The sequence below is a fragment of the Chinchilla lanigera genome, unplaced genomic scaffold (genome assembly GCF_000276665.1).
Source record: "Chinchilla lanigera isolate Chin_1 unplaced genomic scaffold, ChiLan1.0 scaffold00089, whole genome shotgun sequence".
In the NCBI taxonomy this organism is placed as follows: Eukaryota; Metazoa; Chordata; class Mammalia; order Rodentia; family Chinchillidae; genus Chinchilla; species Chinchilla lanigera.
The window spans coordinates 4,139,988-4,164,278 of record NW_004955490.1 but is presented as its reverse complement, the minus strand read 5'-3'; the positions used below and the strand labels follow the sequence as shown (position 1 = coordinate 4,164,278).

General features: G+C 35.9%; 1 protein-coding gene across 10 annotated transcripts in view; it reads left to right on the top strand.

Moving 5' to 3' along the window:
• Nucleotides 1–23,784: 23,784 nt before the first annotated feature.
• The window catches only part of Alg13 (ALG13, UDP-N-acetylglucosaminyltransferase subunit), a 70,629-nt gene continuing 70,122 nt past the window's right edge, over nt 23,785–24,291 (top strand). For 7 of the 10 annotated variants that reach the window (XM_013504531.1, XM_013504529.1, XM_013504528.1 and 4 more), the window contains exon 1: nt 23,785–24,076. In XM_013504531.1, the coding sequence (XP_013359985.1) occupies nt 23,858–24,076 (219 nt within the window). In that variant the 5' untranslated portion in view covers nt 23,785–23,857. The remainder of the gene's footprint in view (nt 24,077–24,291) is intronic. The other 3 variants (XM_005404636.2, XM_013504530.1, XM_005404642.2) reach the window with 1 other exon arrangement.

Genomic DNA, 24,291 nt, shown 5'->3' with positions numbered 1-24,291 from the left:
TTTTTTTATACAGGGTCTTGATGTGTAGTTCAGCCTGGCTTTGAACTCACTATGTAGCCCAGGCTGGCCTTGAACTCATGGCATTCTTCCTGCCTCTATTAGTTCATTGAAAGGAACAGTTAGTATTTATGTTGTTTGATCAATTTTGCATGCCTATCTGGTAATCTGAGCAACTACTTTGAAGATATCAATAAGTAATATAATGTCAATTTCTTATCATTTTGTTTTGAAATTCTGTATCATTTTTAAAATTTAAACTTTTTTTTCTTTTAAAGAGGCAAAAAACAAAAATGAAACTAGAATTTTTAAAAATTTATAATTACTGGGGCTGAAAACCTCAGTGGCACAGTGCCTGGCTGGCAAGCGCAAGGTCGTTTGATTCTCGGTACCGGAAAAACAAAAAAGAAAAAATTTATAATTACTTTAAAGTTGAAAAAATGACAAATTCATCTCCAAGCTTTCAACAAAGGGATAACAAGTTATATTTACATTCTTTGTAATCTGCCGGACAACAGAGATTTCATATATCACAAGAAGAAATAGCTCTGTGCTGTATACCAGAAGAGAATTTTACTCTCTGCCATTTTAATATTGGTATGTTACTGGTCATTTAGGTCCATATGTTAAACTTCATTTGCTTGCCACTGACCAAAACAAATAAGGCCATTTGGTTTGATGAAACAGACAAATGATTTATTCAAAGTTAGCTCCAGTGAGATGGAAAGATATCATTTGCTTCAAATCATCACCTCTCTGTGTACAGATGCATAACAGTCTTTTCTAGCAAGGAATTAAGTTAAGTATAACCTCTGAGTGTCATTAGCAAATAGATATCTGCTTGCTGGTGCATGGCTAAAGTCTCTGCTATCATGTATTGCCTAGAATTTATGTCCAAGACTATCCCAGAAACTTGCAGATAAGATTATATCAGGTACTCTAAACTACAGATACTTTAGGAAGTTTCTGGCCTGGCATGGCAGTACATACTTGAAATTCTAGCACTCTGGGAGGCTGAGTCAGGAGGATTGCAAGTTTGGGCCCAGCTTAGGCAACCCATCAACTCAGCAAGACACTGTCTCAAAAAAAAAAACAGACACTGTCTCAAATTTAAAAATAAAAACAGGCTTGGGATATAGTTCAGTGTAAAAGCCCTGTGTTCAAACAACCCCAAGGAGACTTCTGTTTTGGAATTGCTTAAATACATTCCAAATTGAATTAATGAAGTGAGTCAGAGTTTCTTGGACTCATTATGGTATGGAAATGGATATTTCATGAAGGAAAAATGCTCATCTAAAATGCAATGGACACAAGGGAAAACAACTAGTCACATAAGTAGAATGAATGAATGAATGAAGGCCTAGGCAGTAAACCTTGGCAGGCAGGCCCACCACAGAGAATCCCTACTAGAGCAATACCTACCAAGGCCCTGAATGTGCAGACAATTTGGAGACCCCAGACCTATAGAATCCCGTGGCTCCACCAGGCCCTGTCCTAGTGGATGCTCTCTGTGGTGGCCTTACTCTAACAGTAGCCCACTGCCTGGGATCCATTTCTGAGTCTCCAGGCAGCTCCATTTTTGCAGTTGAGGTGGAAGTAGTCACATCCCCACACCTCATGCTCCCTGCTGGCTGGTGGAGATAGCATTACATAGACAATGCCAATGTTCACTGCCTCTCTAGAGAGGTCGCTACTATAGCACTCATCTGGGCCCATGGTACCATGTCTGGGATGACTGAGGTGTGTTGTGCCAGGACATAAGGAGCAGAGACTTGAGGTGGTATGGATAGTGAGTGCCAAGGTCCTGTGGGCAGCCGAGTGCTCTCGTTTTATAGTTCTGTCCCACAGGCCTTGACACTCTCAAACTCTGATAGGGGTGGTAATCTTGACTGAAACGACACTGGGGTCATTCTTAATAAATAGCACCTGACTTGCACTGATCTATAATGATATTTTTATCAGAGCATAGCTTGATCACACCCTCGGTATTCTCTCTCAAACACTTTTTTCATTCTTCGTAATATGACTGATTTTACTAAGCATTTTCCAAGTCTTTAAGTTCTACTTCCTTGATTATAAATTTCATCTTTAAATCTAGTCTCTTTTCCCACATTTTTCCCTAAGGGTTAAGAGAAGCAATGCTACTTCTTTAACTCTTTGCTTAGATATTTCTTCCATCCAAAATCCTATTTCACTGCTAAAAAGCTCCTCCTTCCATAAAAGGCCAGGACATGAGCACATTTCAGCCACGTCCTTTGCTACTTCACAACAAGTACTATCCTCCAGATCCCATTAGCATGACCTTCATGGTTCATATTTCTACCAACATTTTGTTTATTACCCTTAGATAATGTCTAATAAGACTAAGACTGTTTCTAGAGCTCTCCCAGTGAGCCCTCATGGAACTATCCATAGTACTCTGCTTATGGCAATGTAGGATCTTCTAGCCTTCGCCTCCAGCCCATACTGATTATTCAGTCCAAGGCTGCTTTTAGTTTTATGTATTTGTTACAGCAGCACTTATTGGCACCAATTCCTATCTTAGTGTATTTGAATAGCTCTAACAAAATACTGTAGACTGGATAATTTGTAAACAATAGAAATGTATTGCTTACATTTCTGGAGGCTGGGAAGTTTAATATCAAGGTACCAGCACATCCGGTGTCTGGTGAGGGCGTGTTCCTCATTTATGAAGGCAGAGTCCTCACATCATACCTACTTTCCAAAGGCCCGCCTGTTAGTATCATCACTTTGGGGTTAGATTTCAACATATAAATTTTAGGGTGACAGGTACAACCAGACCATAAAAAATGGCCATCCTTATATTATTTCTGACTTTAGAGGAAAAGCTTCTAACTTTTCATCACTGAGTATGATGCTAGCTGGAGCTTTGTGATGCTCTCTTGTGTTTAATTACTTTCCTTTTATACTAATTTTTTGAGAGTTTTTAGTGTGAGATGACATTGAATTTACCAAATCCTTTTCCCCCATTTATTGAGATGGTTGTATGGTCTTTGTCCCTCACTTTGTAAATGTGCCATATTACATTTATTAATTTATCTTGAACCACCCTTGCATCTCAGAGATAAACCTCATTTGATCATAGTGAATGATCCTTTTATTTTGTTTTTTGTTTTTTGTTTTTTTTCCAGTACCGAGAATCGAACTCACGATGTTGCACTTGCCAGGCGGGTGCTGTGCCGCTGAGCTAAATCCCCAGCCCCTTGAATGATCCTTTTAATGTGCTTCTAAATTTGGGTTTGCTAGGATTTTATTTAGTGCTTTTGCATTTATGTTCATCACAGATATTGCTCTCTAAATTTCTTTTCTCGTAGTGTACTTATCTGGATTTGGTATCAGGTAATGGGGGCCTGGTAAAATGTGTTTGGAAATAAGCCTTTCTCTTCACACCTTTGAAGACTGTGAGAAGGATTAGCATTCGCTCTTTAAGTGTTTTGTGTCCTTCGCTGATGTGACGTGAACCTTGAGCCATAGGAAAAAATTTAGGTGGCGGAAAAAAGAACAGAAAGCTGTATGTTTGCATGATGGAAAAGAGAAATCCAGAATGAAAAGGATGGAGAAAAATGTAAATAGAAGCTAAGGATTTTTCTAAAGGCCTCTTTATACCTATACAATTTTTCCAATTACTTTGTCCTTCCTTCAAGAACAAGAAGTCTTTTATGTGCTATGAAATACTTTCATGTAATGTTAGTATTGCGTGTATTTTATATGAAGATAATTGTCACATCTCTAACAATTTAGGTATTATTAAATGTTGGATTTGCTAGCATTACGTGAAAATGACCCCAAAATTCCAACTCTGCAAAGTGATGCACATCTGTAGTCTATCTCCCTCTCCCTCCAATCCAGAGAATGGGGCACGATGCATTGACACTGACAAAATTTTAGACACAAAAGAGTCAGATTCCTGACCTTCATTTATATAAACAATATATAAAAGCAGGCATGTTAGGAACCAAAGAGATGAGCTGCAAAAACTGAAAGTACTTGTCATGTAATGAGAAAAAGTATATGAATGCAGATGTGCCATTTTTTAAATACCTGGGAGACTTACATGGACTAAAAACCTGTGACTTGTATGATGGAAATGGATGAATTATGTAATATGTAAATTATGACTATTATGGCTTGCATCATGCAGTCATGGGTGGGGCTTTCCAGAAGTGGCTAGGTCTAAGGTGTGTGATGCTGGGATCAAGGATGCAATGCTAGGATTAAGGGAGTAGCCTGGATAAAATATAAGGGATAGAAAGAGACTTGTTGCTTGTTGCTTACTGCTTTTGCTGTCTTCTGCCTGCCACGAAATGTTTCCCCTCTGTGATAGTCCTCTGCTATGCCACCCTGCCTCGGAGCCAGCCAACTATGAACTGAAATCTCTGCAAACTGTGAGCAAAATAAACCTTTCCTCCTTTAGCTTTGGGGGTCAGGTATTTTGTCTCAGCAATGAGAAAAGTAACTAAGACAATGGCTCCATAAAATTATCTCAAAATACCCAGGAAACAAAAAAACCTCCATATTTTCAAGCTACATGGATTTTAGAAAAAATATGCTCAGTCTCCTACTGATAGCCACAATTTGACATGTAATTTATTGACATCACTGATGATGCAAAACAATACAAATTCAGTAAAACTGTACTTTGAATTTTAATTTTGATCTTTCTTCAGGCTGGCAATATTTGACCAAATAGAGTCTCATGATGCTGGGCTGTGATAGTGAATCACAACGCCTAGTCAAGCATGCAGTCACAAGGGAAATATATTTTATAAAATATTATGCTGCTAAATTATGATGTACAGCAGAATAGGCACATCAAATGAACTTTTAATTTATGATATTTTCAGAACATAACTCCATTGTAAGTTGAGGAGGTTCTGTATACAGGTACAAAATAAGAGTCAATTACAATAAAATAAAAATAGACCATTTGTTATGTATCCTAGATACCTAACTCAAGCAAATATCTGACATAGCCATTCTTTAATATGGGTAAAATATGTTACTAAGGAAATGGATTTATTAATGAAATGTCAGATGTCATTAGAACTCTACTGAAGAATAAATATGTAACAAATCCATTTTTTATTTTTCTGGAATACTTACCATGACACATACATCTAGTAATTTGCAGCTTATAGAAAAACCTAGCAACAACTTTCACCTTGACAACACATTTATTTGTACGGAAAAACACAGCAGTATTTGCTAAATATATGCAATATTTTCCACCTAATTAGTACCTCAGGGTAGGTTGTTTATAAACAGAAAACAATAAAGACCATGTTATATATCCCTGCAGTACTCTCTGCACACTGTTAGGTTTAGAAATAAGGAAGACAGATTACATTTTAAAAAATAAGAAAGCTAGCTACCAGACTACCATTAAGGACAAGGAAACTGACTAGAATAACTTATGATCCATAAAGAAATAATCCTGTCTGTAGTTTTATATACTGGAGAAATAAATATTTTTTTTAGCTTCAAATCATAAATATATTTCAAGGGCAACATGGAAATAGAGACTATATCTTGCTTTTAATATTATTTAAAAAGAATGTTACAAGAAGTATTTCATCCGCGATGCTAAATAGGTCCCAACTACACCCATTCTCCACCTTCCAATAATCATTTGAAAGTGACTATTTAGTACTGTCTTCATTCACTGGGATCACTATAGAAATCAGCAACTAATCAGGGAATATCTGGCTCAGGAGACCTTTAATAGGTTGCAGAGGACAGCACATGTTTCACATGCAGATGAGGTTGCCATCTGGTGGAGTAACTTTTATAGATATAAGCATAGCAAACTTTTTGTAGGTGGTCAAATGTTACTACTTTTAGAAAACATATAGTCTTGTTTTTAGCATTTATTGAGTGTCTGTATTATGATTTTTACTGAATGAATGCACATTTATTGTAACTGAAGCATGAAAAAAATATCAGGAAATGGAATATACTGAAGCTTCAGGTTTAAAAGTTAATAAATATGACTTTTAAATCTACCAAGATCTTGCTAAATTGTTTTACATTATCAAAAAAACTTAGAGCCAGGCATGGTGGCACACACCTGTAATCCAGGAGGTTGAGGCACGAGGATCATTGCGAGTTCGAGACCAGTCTGGGCTACAAAAGTGAGCTCAAGGCCAGCCTGAACTTCATAGAGAGACCCTGTCTGTTTCAAAGACAAAAAAAAAAAAAAATACTTAGAAAACCAAGTACAATGGTGGATACCTATATATAATCCCAGCACTCTGGGATGATGAGGCAGGAGAATTGCTAGTTGAAAGCTCAGAATGGGTAATTTAGTGATTCAGTGAGATCATTTCTCAAAACAAATAAAAAGAAATGGGGATGTGTATCTCAGTGTGATTGCCCTGGGTTAAATTCCCCAGTACTGTCAAAAACAAAAACACACAGAAAATCCTAGAAATATGATCTATGACATCACATAAGTTTTCTTTCAAATGTTAAAGTGACTTTTGAAGGGGCTGGGGATATAGCTCAGTGGCGTAAGTGTCTGCCTGGCAAGCGTGAGGTCGGGAGTTTGATCCCTGGTACCACAAAAAAAAAAAAAAAAAATTTAAAAAAATAAAGTGACTTTTGATGTCTATTTCTTCAACTAATGGTCTTGTCGTGAGATTTAAGACCAGGTACATACAAAGACTAACTCGGTCAATCTCTAAACTGCTCTAATATAACATAATTGATTCAAATATCACCACTGACCTCTCTAGTTTTCTTTTTTTCTCTCTAATGAAATGCTCTAAATATGACTCTCCATATATTAAAGAATATTTTTCCTTTAGAAGACATGACAATAAATCAAAATAGAGTACTATGAAACCAGTCACTGTGTCTACATATGGGCCAGTTACCTGAATTCTGTCACATGGACATCAACCAGCCATCTTTAGACTAAATGTTTGTTAATCATAAAAAGGAGTGTGATGATTAAGCTTCCTCGTCAACTTGATTGCATTAGGGCTCTAGCAAAACACACTTGACAGTGTATCTGGATGGATCACAGAGGTTTGACCTTGGAGTCAATGTCTGATCCCTAGTCTTTCCTCTCAGGCCCTGTTCCCTTGTTTTGCCCTCCAGCAATCACAGACTAATTAGTTTTGTTCTGTTACACCCTTCCACCATGATGTTCCTGCCTTGGAGCCTGCCAATCATGGACTGAATCTCTTGCACCCATGAACAAAAATAAACCCTACGATTTTTAAGTTGCATATGTCATATATTTGGACCTAGAGTCAAAAGCTGACTAATACAAGAAGCAAGTAGGGACAAAAGCTGACTAATACAAGAAGCAAGTGAGGTGACACATGCTTGTAATCCTTTCACTCTGAGAGGCTGAAGGAGGAGAATCACAAATCCAAGCCCAGATTTGACAACTTAGTGACTTACATAGACCCTGTCACAAAAATTTTTTTAAAAAAATAATTAAAATAATAAAAATTTAAAAGAGGCTGGGAATGCTGTTCAGTAAAAAGACCTTAATTCAATCTCTGGGAGAAAAAAAAAGAAAAAGGAGCAAATAGGCCTTCAGATGTCACTCAGTGATAGAGTGCTTGATCCCTAGCACCACAAAAATAAATAAACAAAGAAATAAATATTCTAAAAAATAAAAAAGAAGCAAATAGAAAAAGAACATAGGCTCAAATTAGAGCTAGATGACAATCTTATCTCTGCTAATTTTGGACTATTTTTCACCTAAAAATTAGTTCTCCAGGGCCTCATTTGCCAGCTTAAAGTAAGAAAAATCATAGTCTATAGATAGTATTGGGTTGATTTAGTCACACAGCACCTACCAATTTGTAGGTTTTTTTTTTTTACCCACCTCAGTTAGATGTGAGGAATTTTTTCAAAAAGTATGTACATATCTGACTTTGTATAGTTGTCATGACAATTTCTGCCTTAAAAAAAAACAACTGGAGCTGTATCTACTTTTCTACTCCAAAGATTTCAAATAACACTACCATGTTTGTATGAAATAACCTACATAAAAACTGGTTTAAAATAAATGAATGAGTAAACAAATCCATAAAACATCACTTTAACATAAATGTAGTGACTATTCCTGGAAGTATGAAATCACAGCTGCAGATGTGATGTTATATGAATAGGTATTTCTGACTTAAGATGAAATTTCCTTGTCAGGAGGATGATGCAAATAGTTTTGTGTGTCAAAAAATATGATAACAATATGTAATATAAGAAGCATTGTTAATTCCTATCATCTTGTTTGAAATCCTATATCATTTGTATTGTTTTTGTGTTTTGTTTTCATCTTTGTTGTTGTTATTTTGTTATTGTGTTTTTTCTCTTTAAAATAAAAAAAACCTTAGAAATTAGGACAATGAGCTCTGAAAAAACAAAAATATTCTAGTGATGATGCAGAAGGTGATGCTGATAATGCATGTGAATAATTAAAGCAAAATTATTTCAGAAAATGAAGAAGGAAAGCAATACAGCTAAATCAGCAGACTTACATAATGTAATTTTAAACAATTACTTGGTACAATAAATTTTTAAATGTCATAATTTGTTATTTGACTTATTTATACCCTTAAAAGATTGTATAATCTATTGAGATAAGGTTTTTAGTATCTTACTAAAGTTTTCTTGTATTCAAGGACATATAACATGTGATCATACTAGTCTATCTCTAGCTTAACCCTTTCTCTTGAATTTCAGATTCATACATCCAATTACCTTTTTTTTTTCTGTTTTGGTACCGGGAATTGAACTCACAATCTTGCACTTGCCAGGCAGGTGCCGTGCCACTAAGCTATATCCCCAGCCCCTCAAATTACCTTCTTGAGTAGCATATTCCACAAGACAGCAGAGGCAAATAGTTACAGACTGAGGGTTAAACAGGCAAGGTTCAGTTCTTGACTCCATCATTTACCAGTTCTTTACTATTTCTCTGAGCCTATTTCTTCATCTATAAAATGGTGACAAAACAGGAAAAAAGTACTGACCTCATAGAGTTAAAACTAACATAGTTGGCTAAAAGGAATCTAGTAAACACTCAATAAATGATACATGCTATTGAAAGAAACATATACATATATATCTTTGAAACCTACAATTTCTTTCCTTGTGTGACACACCTGGCAGTTGTTCATGTAGACTTGTACTCGAACTGATTCTAATGATGTTTTTTTAAATGCTGTAGAAGACCAGCATGTATGAAGAAAGCACAAAAAACACCCATTTCATGTATTTGGTATGTCAAGTATAAAATTGATTCTATTTATATTGCAAAGTGGCAAGATGGAAATTTAGCATTTACCCCATAATACCACATAAAGTTAAGTAGTTATTTTATATATCTCTTGTCAACACTGGAGTATAAATGTTTTAATAAAATGGACAGTGTGTTAGACATCTTTATGTCTTATCCACACTGCCTATCATACCTATGCCTGCCATAAAGTAGTCAGTAGAAATCAGTTAGGTAAGAAAGAAATCTAACCAGATCTTTTACAATAAACATGAATAATGGAAATTCTTCATCTCAAATAATCTGCAGGCTCAAATATTTATGACTAGTCTTCTATAGATTTAAATTCTCACTTCCTTTGTAGATTATTTCCTTTGACCAATTTTGTACATGTACCTAAACTATGGATTCTTGATAATTTGATTGAATATGTATTATCACAGGCAGATAATATGTAGGAGTTTTGTAAAGGTTTGGCTACTGGAAAAGATCAACCATATTGCTTTTAAAACAGGCATCAAAATTATAATAATGCTTTGTCAAGGTTTTCTTCTCTCCTTTTATTCTATCTCCTGTCTTCCAAAGCATCTGATGGTATATTTTTCAAAAACTGAACTGTGTGTAGTTTGAACATGTATTACAAATTCTAAGTCAAAGCTTCTGTTTGTAGTTTCAATCATTAATCTTCAAATTCAAGTACCTAAGGTGAACTATTTAAGATTAAAATAATGAAGGACCACCAAAAAAGCAAACCCAGTGTTTAAAATTATGTTATGAATATAAGTCTAGAGAAAAACATAAGAAAGATAGGATGGAGAAGAAAAGCAAATGAGAACATTATGAAACTTTGGTGGCATTCTCTGTCCACTTTCCTCCTTACCCTTTTGTACTTCCATCTTTACTCTTTAAATTCATTTGCCATGGGTAAAGAAAATATGGTATTTATATGCAGTAGAGTGTTATTCTGCCATACAGGAGGATAAATTTGAGTCATTTATAGGAAAATGGATGTACCTTGAGATCATAATAAATATAATAAATCAGACACACAAGCTTAAATATTGCATGATTTCTCTTATATGAAAAATGCAAAATTTAAATATTTTTTTTTGGCACTGGGAATCGAACTCAGGACCTTGCCTTTGTCAGGCAGGTGCTTGTGCCACTGAGCTATATACCCAGCTCATAATATAAATAAATTAAAGAGAAAAATAAAAGATAGATAATAGGAAACAGGGAGATAGATGTTTTGCAAAACGGAAGGGGATTAAGAGATGGAGGGACAGGATAGGGAAGGAAGAAAGGGATGAACAAAATAATTATGTGTTATTTCTAAAACAATTTTTGCACATTTGCTTCATTATTATGATATTGCTAAATTTTCTTATATTTGATAAATGAATAATTTACTTATAAATGATTATTAGAAGGCATAGGACATTAATTTTTTTTATAGGAACACCAAAGTGAATCTTAATTTTAATAGGGCATATGTAGTAGCATGGGGAGGTTGTATACAAGACAGAGCCCTTCTAAATTCAGGATGTTAACGTTTTCCTCTCATTTTTGATGAAATAGTTGAGGTCCAGAGAGGAGAAGTTTTTTTTATTTTATGGAAAAAAAAGTGAAACAAAATTTCTTAACAAAACAATAGAAGCATAACAATAGTTAACACATTGCATATTGTTATCTTTAAAATAGTTGTTCAGGGCCGGGGATATAGCTCAGCAGCACAAGTGCCTGCCTGGCAAGCACAAGGTCCTGAGTTTGATTCCCAGTTTAAAAAAGTTATTCAGAGAACAAGCTATGGGCACTGAAATTTTCTCCAATCAATATTAGCACAAATCTTCCCTTTCAATGAATTAAGAGACACTTAATAGTATAACTGATATGCTTTTTTTTAACCTTTTTACTTGCCATCCTTTCTGCTCCCTCATCCTAGTTCATCTTTCTCTTTGTACAATTTCTTCCCATCTCATAATATCTATTGTACATCTTAGACCTTATTAACTCTTTCGATTTTTCATACCAGGGAGACAATAAGATGTTTACACATGTGATGTTTGATTTATTTCACTTATGAGTATGATCTCAAGTTCAATCCATTTACCTATAAAAGTCTCAAGTTTATCCTTATTTATAGCTGAGTAGTACTCCACTGTATAAAAAGAGCACATTTTTTATCCATTCATTGGTTGATGGGCATTTAGGTTGTTTTCAAGATTTAGCTATTATGAATTGTGCTGCTATAAACGTGGATGCACATATATTGCTTTGGTATGATGTTTTAAATTCTTCTGGGAAGATACCCAGAAGGGGAATAGCTGGGTTGAATGGGACTTCTAATCCTAGTTTTGTGAGGAATCTCCATACTGATTTCCACAGTGGTTGTACCAGTTGCAGTAAGATACTGACAAACAGAATGCTGCAAATCATCAAGAAAATCATATACCATGATGAAGTAGGATTCATCCCAGGGATGCAGGGATGGTTCAATATATGCAAATCAATAAATGTAATATCCCATATCAACAGAGCCAAAGACAAACATCACATGATCATCTCAAAAGATGAAGAAAAAGCATTTGACAAAGTCCAACACGCATTTATGATAAAAAACATACAGAAAATTGGAATAGATGGTTTTACTTCAATCTGATAAAAGCCATCTATGACAAACCAACAGCTAACATCATACTAAATGGTCAAAAACTGCAAGATTTCACTCTAAAATCATGAACAAGGATGTCCACTATCACCACTTCTGTTTAATTGAGTTCTTGAAACATTAGCCAGAGCAATTAGACAAGAGAAAGAAATAAAAGTAATCAGGATAAGAAACGAAGAAGTTAAATTATCATTACTTGTGGATGACATGATACTCTACACAGAAAACCCCAAAGACTCTACCAAAGATTTCTAGATTTAATAACCAAATTCAGTAACAGAGCTGGATACAAAGTCAACACTCAAAAATCAATTGCATTCCTATATGCAAACAACAAATTCACTGAGAGAGAAATTAGGGAAACCACACCCTTCACAATAGCACCCCAGAAACTGAAATACCTAGGAATCAATCTAACAAAGGAAGTAAAAGATCTATACATTGAGAAAACATTCCAAAAATTCATTTGAAAACAGAAAGACCTGGAATAGTAAAATCAAATCTGAGTAACAAAGGCACGGCAGTTGGCATCACAGTCCCTAACTTTAAATTATACTACAAAGCTACTGTGATGTAAAAAAAGAATTATGTGTTATGTACATTTACCAACTCCCACGATGAATGTAAACATTATGTATGGCAAACATGTACCAATAAAAATTTTAAAAATTAAAATCATTTGTCAAATGCTAACTATTTGCTATCAAAAAATTCAAGAAAAGTGTGCTAAAAGCACACGTACTGGCACATAGTGAGCACTCAACAAAGATTAATGTTAATCATTATGATTGCTTTTTTTTTTTCTTCTCGTACCAGGAATTGAATTCCTTGCACTTGCCAGGCAGGCGCTGTGCCACTGAGCTAAATCCCCAACCCCAATCATTATGATTGTGTACAACCTACTTCTTTGCCTTTACTCTCTTTCCCCAAATCTACATATAGGGTCTTTTGTGCAGTCAGGATTGAGACAGAGGACCATGCACGTTTTATTGTTTGTTTTTTTTTTTTGTGGTACTGGGGATCAAACTCAGGACCTTTGCGCTTGCCAGGCAGGCTCTTGTGCCACTGAGCTACATCCCCAGCCCGACCATGCACATTTTAATATGTGAGGTCTATCTGAATAATTGTTTTAAAAGTGTCTTGAATTCACTGATTTCATAAATCTCCTTGGTCCATGTCACTAATTAGGTGCAACTAGTCACTATATTACATGTTTCTTAAGGTTCCTATTGAGGGGAATTAATGTCTAAAGGCAACTTTACATACAAACACAACTCATATCCATAAAACATTGAACAAGGCCATATTTCTTATGAGTATTTGACTTTATAATTTTTAGTATTTAAAAATTGACATGATACAGTTTTCTGTAGGAACATGATTTGTTTGTTTGAGATACTAGGAATTGAACTCTGGGCCTTCATACTGAGCTACAACCCCATCTCTTTTGAAAATTTTGTCTTTTCTTGGTACAGGGTCTTGATAAATTGCTCAACTGCCCAGGCTGGACTAGAATTTGCAATCCTCCTCTCGCAATCTGCCAGAGAGCTGGGATTACAGGTATGCACCAACATGCTTGGCTGCTGTAGCCCCTTTAATTTTTCACAACTCAGTGAATAGTCATACATGGATTATCTGTTACCTATTACAGAATTCTTTCACATTTCTCTGAACTTTTAGCTTACTGCTACAAAGTAAGTTTCTTAATTCCCCACCTTTGTATGGTTTCTGAGAGTGTCTTGCTCTGTAGTGCAGGCTGGCTTCAAACTCCTCTTGGCTCAGCCTCCCAATTGCTGGGATTACAGGTGTATGCTACCACTCTCAGCCTCTAACCTTAACATTATGTTTTTTTTTTCCTATATAACTTTCCATATAGATCTATTATAAGACTTCTAGTTAAACAAGGCAGATTAAACACATACATTTATCTTTTGTTGCTTTATGGCGCTTAACTGAAAAATGACAACAAAGGAATTATTTCTTGATTTTTATTTGCAGCACATTAAGTTTACTCAGAAAATACTCTAAAAGTGTAGAATTTTCTCCTTTTAAACAAAGTATGACACACAAAAACCTCCAAAACAGAATACTTGACATTTAAGATTTTCCTTCAGGACAGAAGATGAGGAATGGAGAGAGATGAGATCACAAACTGTTGTTTGTCAATGTAAGATTATTATAAATCTATGCACATGTTATTAATTCTATAACATTAAAATGTGGGTTTTAAAATGAATTATTTCCACAAACATGTTTGGACTTTATTTAATTAGTCTGAGGTATATGTTTTCACATAGAAAGTACGATTTTCAAGAGGGGCAAAAATCCTCTTAACAATGTTGACACATTTGCCGTTTACTCAATTCTTGAGTAATACAAAGAAAAATCCCTACCATGACCTATATATAGGATTTGTTGAACTCTCCAATCTCATTGTGTACCACCAGATCCTTTGCTTATTATGTTCTATATACACTGTCCTTTTTCATTTCTTTGTTCAAACAAGCAAAGCTCTTTCCCTGATGACCTGTCCATAATCTATTCACTTTTCTTGGAACGTTATTCATCCTCTGTCTTCTCCTGGTTGGTACCTTATTTTTTTAAGCCTCATTTTAAATGTCACTTCTGAAGAGAAGCTTCCCCTATTAAATCTAAAGTAGGTTCCCCAACACACCCCTTATTATTCTCTATTGCATGGGTATGTTCTCTACAGCATTTTATCACAATTTATAAATCATATTTGTTTTGTTTGTTTGTTTTTTGTCTTTTTGAGGCAGGGTCTCACTATGCAGTTCAGGCTGGCCTTGAACTCGCGTTGTAACCCAGGCTAGTTTCGAACTCGAAATGATCATCCTGCCTCAGCCTCCCAAGTACTGGGATTACAAGTGTGTGCCACCTCACCTAGCTATAAATCATATTTGCATATGTTTGTACGTTCCCTCTGGACTGTAGGCTCTCTAGTGCATAGCAGAGGGGCATGCATATAATGTTTAATGAATACTTAATGAATGCTCATTTTTATTAATTGATATAGCCATGTCTCTGACATTTATAAACAATGGAATGTCATAATCTATAATTTTTGCTGTATGTTAGCCAAAATTAACAAGGATTGAAAAAATCTGGAATAATACAACTTAGACTTTTGAAAACTTGAGTTCTTGAAAAATTTATAACATCTCTTGCTAAGCACTAGCCTTTTATTATACAACGGATTCTGATCAATCTCTGGAAGTTTAGTACTTATTTATGAAAAGAGGCTACACAGACTATACACAGTATCCTCAAATGAAGCACTTTATCATTTGTAGACTCTCATGGTGGTACATGCCTATAAGTCTAGCACTTGGGAAGGATCACAAGATCACAAGTTCAAGACCAGCCTAGGCAATTGAGCAAGACCTTGTCTCAAAATTATAAAACAGGGCTTAGAAATGTAGCTCAAAGGGGCTGGGGATTTAGCTCAGCGGCAAAAGCGTCTGCCTGGCAAGCACAAGGTCGTGAGTTCGGTTCCCGGTACCAGAGAAAAACCAAAACCAAAAAAAAAAAAAAAAGAAATGTAGCTCAATATAAAGGCCTTAGGTTCAACCCCTTAGTACTACACCAAGAAAAGTTTTTAATCATTTATATTTAATTGTTTTTAATAATTTTACAAAACAGGGGGCTAAATATTAACATCACTAATCAGATAGATATAAAGTCAGGTTTGCATGAATTAGACATAGATATAAAATCAGGCTCACATGAAAGTCTTCCTTACAAAATACCTGACAATGGGATACATTACTTGTTTTTGTACTTGCTGAAACAGAATTAAATGCTTAAAGTGACTTGTTCTATACCCAACTGGATTTTAGTTAAAGAGAGCATCTCATGGCTTTTCATATTTGTCATTATGGCCTGGGGAATAATGTGAGGTATAAATCATGAAGGTTCATTTTAATTATTTTAGTAATATTGTAGCTTTAGTATTATTTGTAGTTAATTTTCTACAGGGAACAGTTTAATGTATAGATGAGGTTTTTTAAAATCTTAATTTAAGTCTGAAAAATGAGACTACCTATAATGTATCTGCTGCAATAGTTGGCACATTAGGAGAGTTAAATGAAAATTAGTTTTTCTCCGTTCCTTTGATGAGCCAAGTACTCTACTGGTAAAAACAATTACTGTTCATTGCAATCCATTCAACTTCATTTCTTCAACTATATAGTTAGGCTTGTCAAAAATCTAAGTGGAAGACTTTGATGTGATTTATTCCAGCTGCTTGCTTCTTCTCTTTCATGCTTTGTTTTCATTTATATTTTTATGGTTATTTTAAAATCTTGCTTTTGTTAGCTCTCTTGTGCCTTCTTTAGTAAATGAAACCATCACCAGCATATTGAAGAAACTAGGAAACTTATTATGAACACTTGAAACCTCATTCAAATAAAATACCAATTAACAAATTAAACAATTTTCTTTATAATTCTCCAAAAGCTGCCAAGTATAGTATTATTTTGACTCAGGATTTGACCAGTGTAGTTATAAGTAATTATTTTGATGTCACTAAACATAAAACAAAAGCCATTATTTGGAGGGGGATATGGAGGGAAAGGAGGGTTAGATTTTAGCAACTTCTCTGTTTTAATAAAATATATTTATTATAATAATGCAGAAAAGATATACAAAAAGTTTTGATTAATGATATAAAACTTAAAAAGAAATCCAAGGGCATCTCAAGGATTCTGCAACGTACTATGTTTAAAAGACTAAGAAGCAACATTTCTGATTATTATTGTTTAAAAAAATTATATTGTTGTTATTGCTTTAGATTATAATTCAGATGCCATTATTGTCGGCTCATCATGGAAGGATGGGTTAGCATAGGATAGAGGAGCACCAGACAGGAATGGATTCCATGGCTTAATTCCAGTAGTCTCCAAGTCATTAGCTGTTAAAAAAGTAATTTGTTGTTGAGATAGAATAGGAACTAGACTTTATTTATGTTTGTAGTCCATTCAGGCCCCACTATAGTACTTAATAATTTTTTTTCCAATGCTAGTTATCAAACCCATGGGCACATGTGTGCTAGGAAAATAAATACCCTACCACTAAGCTACACTCCTAGTCCTACAAATGGGTTCCTATTGAAGTTAAGCCTCTGTATAGTATAAACAAACACATAGTAAGAACTATTCCTTTAGAAGCAAAAGAAAGATTACTGTTTGGAGAAGTCTGAACAATTACTATCAGTCTGAAAGGCTGTCATCTGGGAACATTCCTAGATATTGGCTCAGCGCATCTTTAGATTGAATAGAAAGAAACAATGCCAATCTGATAGATTTTCCTGAACTATAGTTTGCATCGGATCTTCCAATGACCTAAGTAATCCATACAGTAATAGGCAGAAAGATCATTTATAAGTTGCTGGCATGATTTTTTAAAAACGTTTATAAGAAATTTTTAAAAAGTTCATATAAACTTTTCTAGCTGTACCTTGGAGGGCTTTAAGGAAGGTCCAGTTTTAATTTTTAGTGATTTTAAGCCAGAAAGGTGGAAGAACATTGGAAGCGTTACAAGACGTAATCAAAATATATGGTGAATGGTCAAAAGTTTTAAAAATTATTATAATGACATATTGCCATTAATCCCCCACAAATACTGTACCATGCTTTGACCACATTTATGCCATTGTTCTTGTCACTTTCTGAAGCAGTACTGGAAGAACTCTTTCATGACTGTCTTTACAAGATTTGATCAAATGTACAGTGAGTGGTGCTGCTGAGTCCGTCCCACGGGAAAGCAAGCTCATAAGAACACTACACTGTGTCCTCAGCGACCTCGTCCACTGGATCTGGCACTGTGTAACTTCTGGCTCTTCCTCAAAGTCAAAATAACCATGAAAGAGAAACATCTTCAATCAATTCAGGACACTGAGGCAACCATGACAGTGCAAATAAAGATACTCACTAAAGAGTTACAGAACTGCTTCAGGAAGTAGGATAAATTGTTTGAAGCGAATGAGAGTTTTTTTTTGAAAGGGATCAATAGCACTGTCATTTACTGTAATACATGATTTTCATTTCAACATTAACTATATTTTTGATCATAGCATACATTTGGAGAGTTGTAGATGAAAAAGGAAACTAAACATTCAGGATTTAGCTCAAACTTTGGGTAAATAACAAAAACTCTAAAACAATGAACAGGAATAAAATCTAATAATAGCTATAACTAATTTTCATTTAAAACATAATTGTCTTTTTAGTCACTCTTTTTTATTTTTACCAAGGAAACACATAAAGACCAATTTATTTGTACAAGTTTTAGCCTTGACCTGATTCCTGATGACGTATTTACACAGGTACAGCAAGAATAATGATTGACCATATAGACTATATTTAAGGTTGCTTTGCTGGAATTATGACTGATAAAATATACAATGGTATATCAGGTTTTAAGATCTGAAAATTTTGGAATAGATATTAATAACATATTTATATGTAACTCAAAGAAGATGAAACACAATTTCTTATTTTATATTACCTCCCATATTTTAACTAATCAAATAAGACTAAATATATCTCCTTGGATTTTTAGGGGGCCCTCTGAAATGTCCAAAGTTAATTTGAAGTCTAAAGGATTTAATAAAGAATTTTATTTTGGTAAGTTTGTCAAATATGAGAGGTTTAGAACATTTGGTGAAAATAGGATCATAAACCAGGTATGGTGACATGAACCTCAGGAGGCTAAAGCAGGAGGGTTACTTGATACCAGGAGATCAGTGCCGGTCTGGGCAACATATAAATACTCCATCACTTAAAGAAAGAAAGGATCACACACCACTGTAAAACAGTAGTTATTCATTTCACCAGAGCGGCAATTTAAAACTTTAAAAGTACAGGAAGGTATATAGCTGAATCAAAACAAAATCTTAACTCTTTAAAAGAGAAAAGATAATTTTCTGTAAGTACCTGTTAACAAAGAGAGCACATTGCACATAGAATATCTTCCATCTTGCAGTGTACTCAAAAGTTGAACAAATATTTTATTACTCTTTATCAGTACTCTACAAAAACCTTGTTGAAAGGAGAGAAACAAATTTTAGTTTTATAGCAGTACACGTCTTAATGTCTAATTTTTAGAAAGACAAGTTTTAAAAACTGTAATCAACTTTAAAATGTGTAACATTCTTTTTGGAGGTTTTTTTTTTTTTTTATTTTAAAGATAAAAGGAGGGAAACATTAACAGACATACAACATTTTACAACATATCACAAGCACAATACAGACAATACAGAGTTACAAACAAAGTGGTAGGGAATTAACAATGGTGGTTGTATTACATATTGATATCTTCAAAGTGGCTTCTCATGAAAACAGATATAAACATGCAATACTGGTCAACCAAAGACTCATTGACAGTTTCTTTCAGCATAGAAATAGAAGACAGAAGAACAACCATGTTATCTATCCTGTATATACATATATACAAGATTTCTCCTTTGTTCCCTTCTCTTTACCCACATCCCAGAAGCCCTTTACTCTTCAGTGGTTTCCTATCATTTCACAGTGTCTATCATACCTCCGAGTTTAAATTAACTCTTTCAAGTTTTACACTAGTGACACAATGCGGTGCTTGCACATGTATGTTTGATTTATTTCACTTATGAGTATGGTTTCTAGTTGTGACCATTTAAATATTTACAACTTTTTTTGTTTCTTTTGAAATTAAATAGTCTCTATAGGTCTGGTGAGTGTAGCTCTGTTGCAGACAGCATGCCTACCATACCCAAAGCCTGGGTTTACTCCTTACCACTGCACAATTAAATGTTTTTTAAAACGTCTCTACACAAATTTACTTTTAACAAAAACCATATGCTTCAATTTTATAATTTTCTTAAAATCTTATTTTTCTTGGGGGTTGGGGATGTAGCTCAGTGGCACACTGCCTGCCTGGCAAACACAAGGTCCTGAGTTCGATTTCTGGTATCAAAAACAAAAATTAAAATGTTTTTCTTGTATACTTTTGCATATAGAGCTGTTACCTTGTTTTTTTTAATTTATTTTTTTGTTTGTTTGTTTGTTGGTACTCGGAATCGAACTCAGGACCTTGTGCTTGCCAGGCAGGTGCTTGTGCGCTGAGCTATATCCCCGGGGCCACCTTGACTTTTTTAAACAGTTTTATATTAATTATAATTTTAACTTTTTTTGCACTAGATTGAATTCCTGCTCTTAGCACTGAGCAACATCCTCAGCTCCTTTTTAATTTTTTTTTAAAAATCTCAAGACAAGGGACTCCTAGGAAATTGTTAAGTATGGCTTGAATTTGGGTATGACTTAGGTATGGCTTGAATTTGAACTCTCTGCTGTCTTAGCCTGCTTGCATACAGGTCTGCACCACCATGCCCAGCTTAGAATTTTAACTCTTAAAAACTGTGAGTCAGGAGTCTGTAGTTTAACATCATTTTATAGTCCTTTTGTAGAAATATGTTCCTACAAAATATGATTTTTAAATGTTTATTAACAGGTACAACTACGTTCAGTTCCTTTTTAAGAAGTGTAAAGTTAATAATAAACTCAAATCTACTCTTTTATCTACTGTTTTAATATTTTAACTTATTTGGAAGTGGTCAAAGTTTAATGAATATTCATCAAATAATTCAGCCTAGGAAAGATCTAAAGGTATAGTTATCAAGAGATTTGTGAAACCTACTAAAGTAAATATACTGTGAAACATAATTATTGCTAAAAGTGTACCTAAGTTTTCTTTATATCTACTGAATTTTGTATTTTTACATCAAATTTACAATTTTTCTAATCTTAAACATAAAAATCTGTGTCTGTATTATAATTAATGTTAATGACATGTTTAATTAGATCAGTAATACATATACCAAATTTTACTAAAATCACATTAACAGATATATGCAAGTTATTTATAAGAGCTCTTAATTTGATTCCATGTAGACAGTATTCAGACTTGTATAGACATAAACCTATGCCACGTACCACACATATGTACACATGTATTCATAAAAATCCCCAAAACATCTGTTTTTATTTTAAAATTTTAGTTATGAGACAAATACAAAAGCTTTCAAATTTATAGAGAGTTGGACTTAACAGGAAAAACAGAGGCTTCAAAAATATACATCAAACCTGAATATCAACTTTTAATTAAACCTGAATTGACCAGAGATATGTGAAGAAAAAAATGGATCTCATTATCAGGCTTTATCTGGAGCCAAGAACAAAAATTAGGTCTTTTGTCTCTTCCTTTTTCTGTTGCTATCTCATTCTCCTCAAAAGTTTGTATTTCAAATGAATAACTTTTCAGGAAAGACTTGAATTGATGGCTGGGGGCTATAGTTCAGTGATACTGCATTTGCCTATTGTGGTGAAGCTCTGGTTTGAGTCCTACACTGTACACACACACACACACACACACACACACACACACACACACAAGCCTGAATGTGAATTTACATCCTAATGTAATAGAGAAATACAGTACATTTTAATCAAGGAGTTTTGGGAGATATATTGTCTATTAAATTACTACTGAGATTTTCTTTTTTTTTTTTAAGGGCATGATAATCTCCTTTTCAAGGTCCAGATCTTTGTTTCCAGGACTGAGGATGGAATGCAGGGATGCCTACATCTGCAGCTCTTTTTCTTTCCCCTTTAAATTTTGAAACAGGGCCTGTGTTGCTAAATTGTCCAGGTTGATCTCCAACTTGGTGTCCTCATGCCTGAGTCATCCTAGTAGCTAAGATCACAGCTACCATATGCACCATTGCACCTGGCTCCAACGTCCTGAAGTTTTTATGCTATGTTCAGGTCTTCTCAGGTACACAGGTGGGCTTTAAGTAGTTTTTAGAAGTATATTTTAGAAGTATATTTATGACTCAGCTTTTAAAACACAGACATTTGGGGCTGGGGATTTAGCTCAGTGGCAAAAGCGCCTGCCCGGCATGCGGCAAGGTCGTGAGTTCGGTTCCCAGTACCGGAGAAAAACAAACAAACAAAAAAAAAACAACACAGACATTTGCTCTCAAATGCCCCAAGAACTTTGCTGAGGCCTAGTTTTATCAAGTGTCTGGCTTGTTCATCTAATTGTATTGTCTTTAATTTGTTCATTTTAATCAAGAAGTTTTTCAGGTATGATGGAAATTTTTAAAAAATTTTCTATTCCAGATTTAGAGTGGTTTGTCTTTAAAATGCATCAATACATTTTTGTCCTTTTCAGTATATACGTAACCCATTTGAGCTCTGGAGAAAAAGTTGCTATTACCCTGCACATATAAATCAAAGCATTGAGTCACAGGCACATCTATGGGCTGAGGATGTAGCTGGGTGGCATAGCACTTGTCTAGCAAGCCCAGGGTTCAGTCCCCAGTATAGACGAAAAAGTACAACTAAGCAAATGACTTAAACCACAAGAACAAGAACGACAGTCTGTAAAAGCCAACCCTATCAAAAATCCAAGACACTTCCAATGTTAACTTACCGAAAGATTTCCTAGCAGCACATGCAGTTGTAAGCCATGTGCAGCTGCAAGTCTACAAGATGTTGGGGTTACCAGTTTCTGATTGGCAGTCTGCAAAGTTCTCTTAGGAAAGGAGGCAAAAATAATCCATAAAATCTGGACGTGGGGGCTGGGGATTTAGCTCAGCGGCACAGCACGTGCCTGGCAAGCGCAAGGTCGTGAGTTCGATTCCCGGTACCGGAAAAAAAAAAAAAAAACCAAAAAACTAAAAACAAAAAACATAAAATCTGGACGTGGTAGGAAGATCCCCAGCCAGTTAGAGCCCAGCGGAGGCTACTGATGAATTTAACGCCAACCTGGAATAGAAAGAGCAGACCTAGTCTCAAAAAAACAAAGCAAAACAAGCAAGCAAAAAGTAAAAACGCCATAAAACTAAAAAACTCACAAGAAACCTGTTTGAAGCAGGAACCTCAAATTCAAGTGATACACAAACGGTTTAAACCAATTTAATGCTTCTCCTGAGCCAAAAGGAATTTACTGAGAAAGAGATTTAAAATGGGGTTTAGCTCTGGCTTTGCAGCACATGTACTAAAATGGAACAAAAGGGACTTGGGGTAGGTTTGTAAAGTCCATCTTTTTTGTCTTTTTGAGACAGGGTCTCACTGGTCAGTTCAGGTTGGCCTTGAACTCATTTTGTAGCCAAGGTTGTTGTTAAAATCTCAGTAACCCTCCTGCCTTAGCCTCCCGAGTGCTGGGATTAAAGGCGTGCACCATCAAACCAGGCAAAAGTTCATCTGTAAACACACAATAAGATGTCTAAACAAAGCCCAGGTGCCTCCTTGCCTTTTTTTTCTCTTCTAAATGCAAAGGGCAGACAAGAGCAAGAACTATGCACATTGTTGGTATCATAATGAAACAAAGAATTTTCAACATGAAACAAAGAATTCCAAAGTTCTCTGTGTTGCACCCAGACAGAGGACAGGACGTTCTAGTTTTTTTTTAAAGTACAACTTCTGAACAAAACAAGCTACATTTGGCAATTTCCCACCCCCCTACAGTGAAGGTCTCCGCGGCTCCTACAGAGCAGGTGCTAAGGGGCGTCTCCTAGCAGTGGCTCGCTGGTGGAAACGTCCGTGGTATAATAAAAATGTTTTCTAAAAGGAACTTTTGTTATGTACATTAACCATATTACATATTCTATACGTGGCTCAAGGCAATTCATCCTCACTCTCTGAGGCCCAGGAAACCCTGAGTATCCCAATCGCCAGCTGCAGGCTGGTCACGCCTAGCTGAAGACACCGGCTAACACACGAGCCTTCCGCACCCTTTGGCTCCGCCCCCCTCCCCCACACACGGTCGACGCCCCGCCCCTCAGCGGCCACTCCGGACTCCCGCCTCTTCCGGAGTGCGGCGCCCGTTGCGCGTACGACACATCCGGGCTCCACGAGTCGGCGTAACGAACTCCCACGATGAAGCGCGTGTTTGTTACTGTAGGGAGCACGAGTTTTGACGAGCTCATAACACGTGTGTCGGCTGAGGAGAGTCTCCATGTGAGTGTCGGCGTCGAAAGGCTGCGGCGAGCGCTGCCGCGCTTTGCTTGCCGCTCACCGCCTCCGACTTTATTGCTGGCCTTGCCAGGCTTTCCTGACCGAAGCGTTCCGAAAGAAATTCCCGCCGCTCTGCTTCAGGTGCTGGGGTCCCCTCACCGAGCCTCCCCTCCCCGCTACCCGGCCCCCTCCTGGCCGCCCCTCCCTTTCCCCTCTCCGCGGCTTCTGACTTGCCCAGCCCTTTTCCGCCCGGGCTCTCCGCCCCAGGGCTCCGCCCCTCCGAACTTCTCCTCGGGTTCGCGCGCCGGCTCGGCGTGGGAGTCGCGGGCGGCGGTGCGGACGCGCCCGGCCTCGCC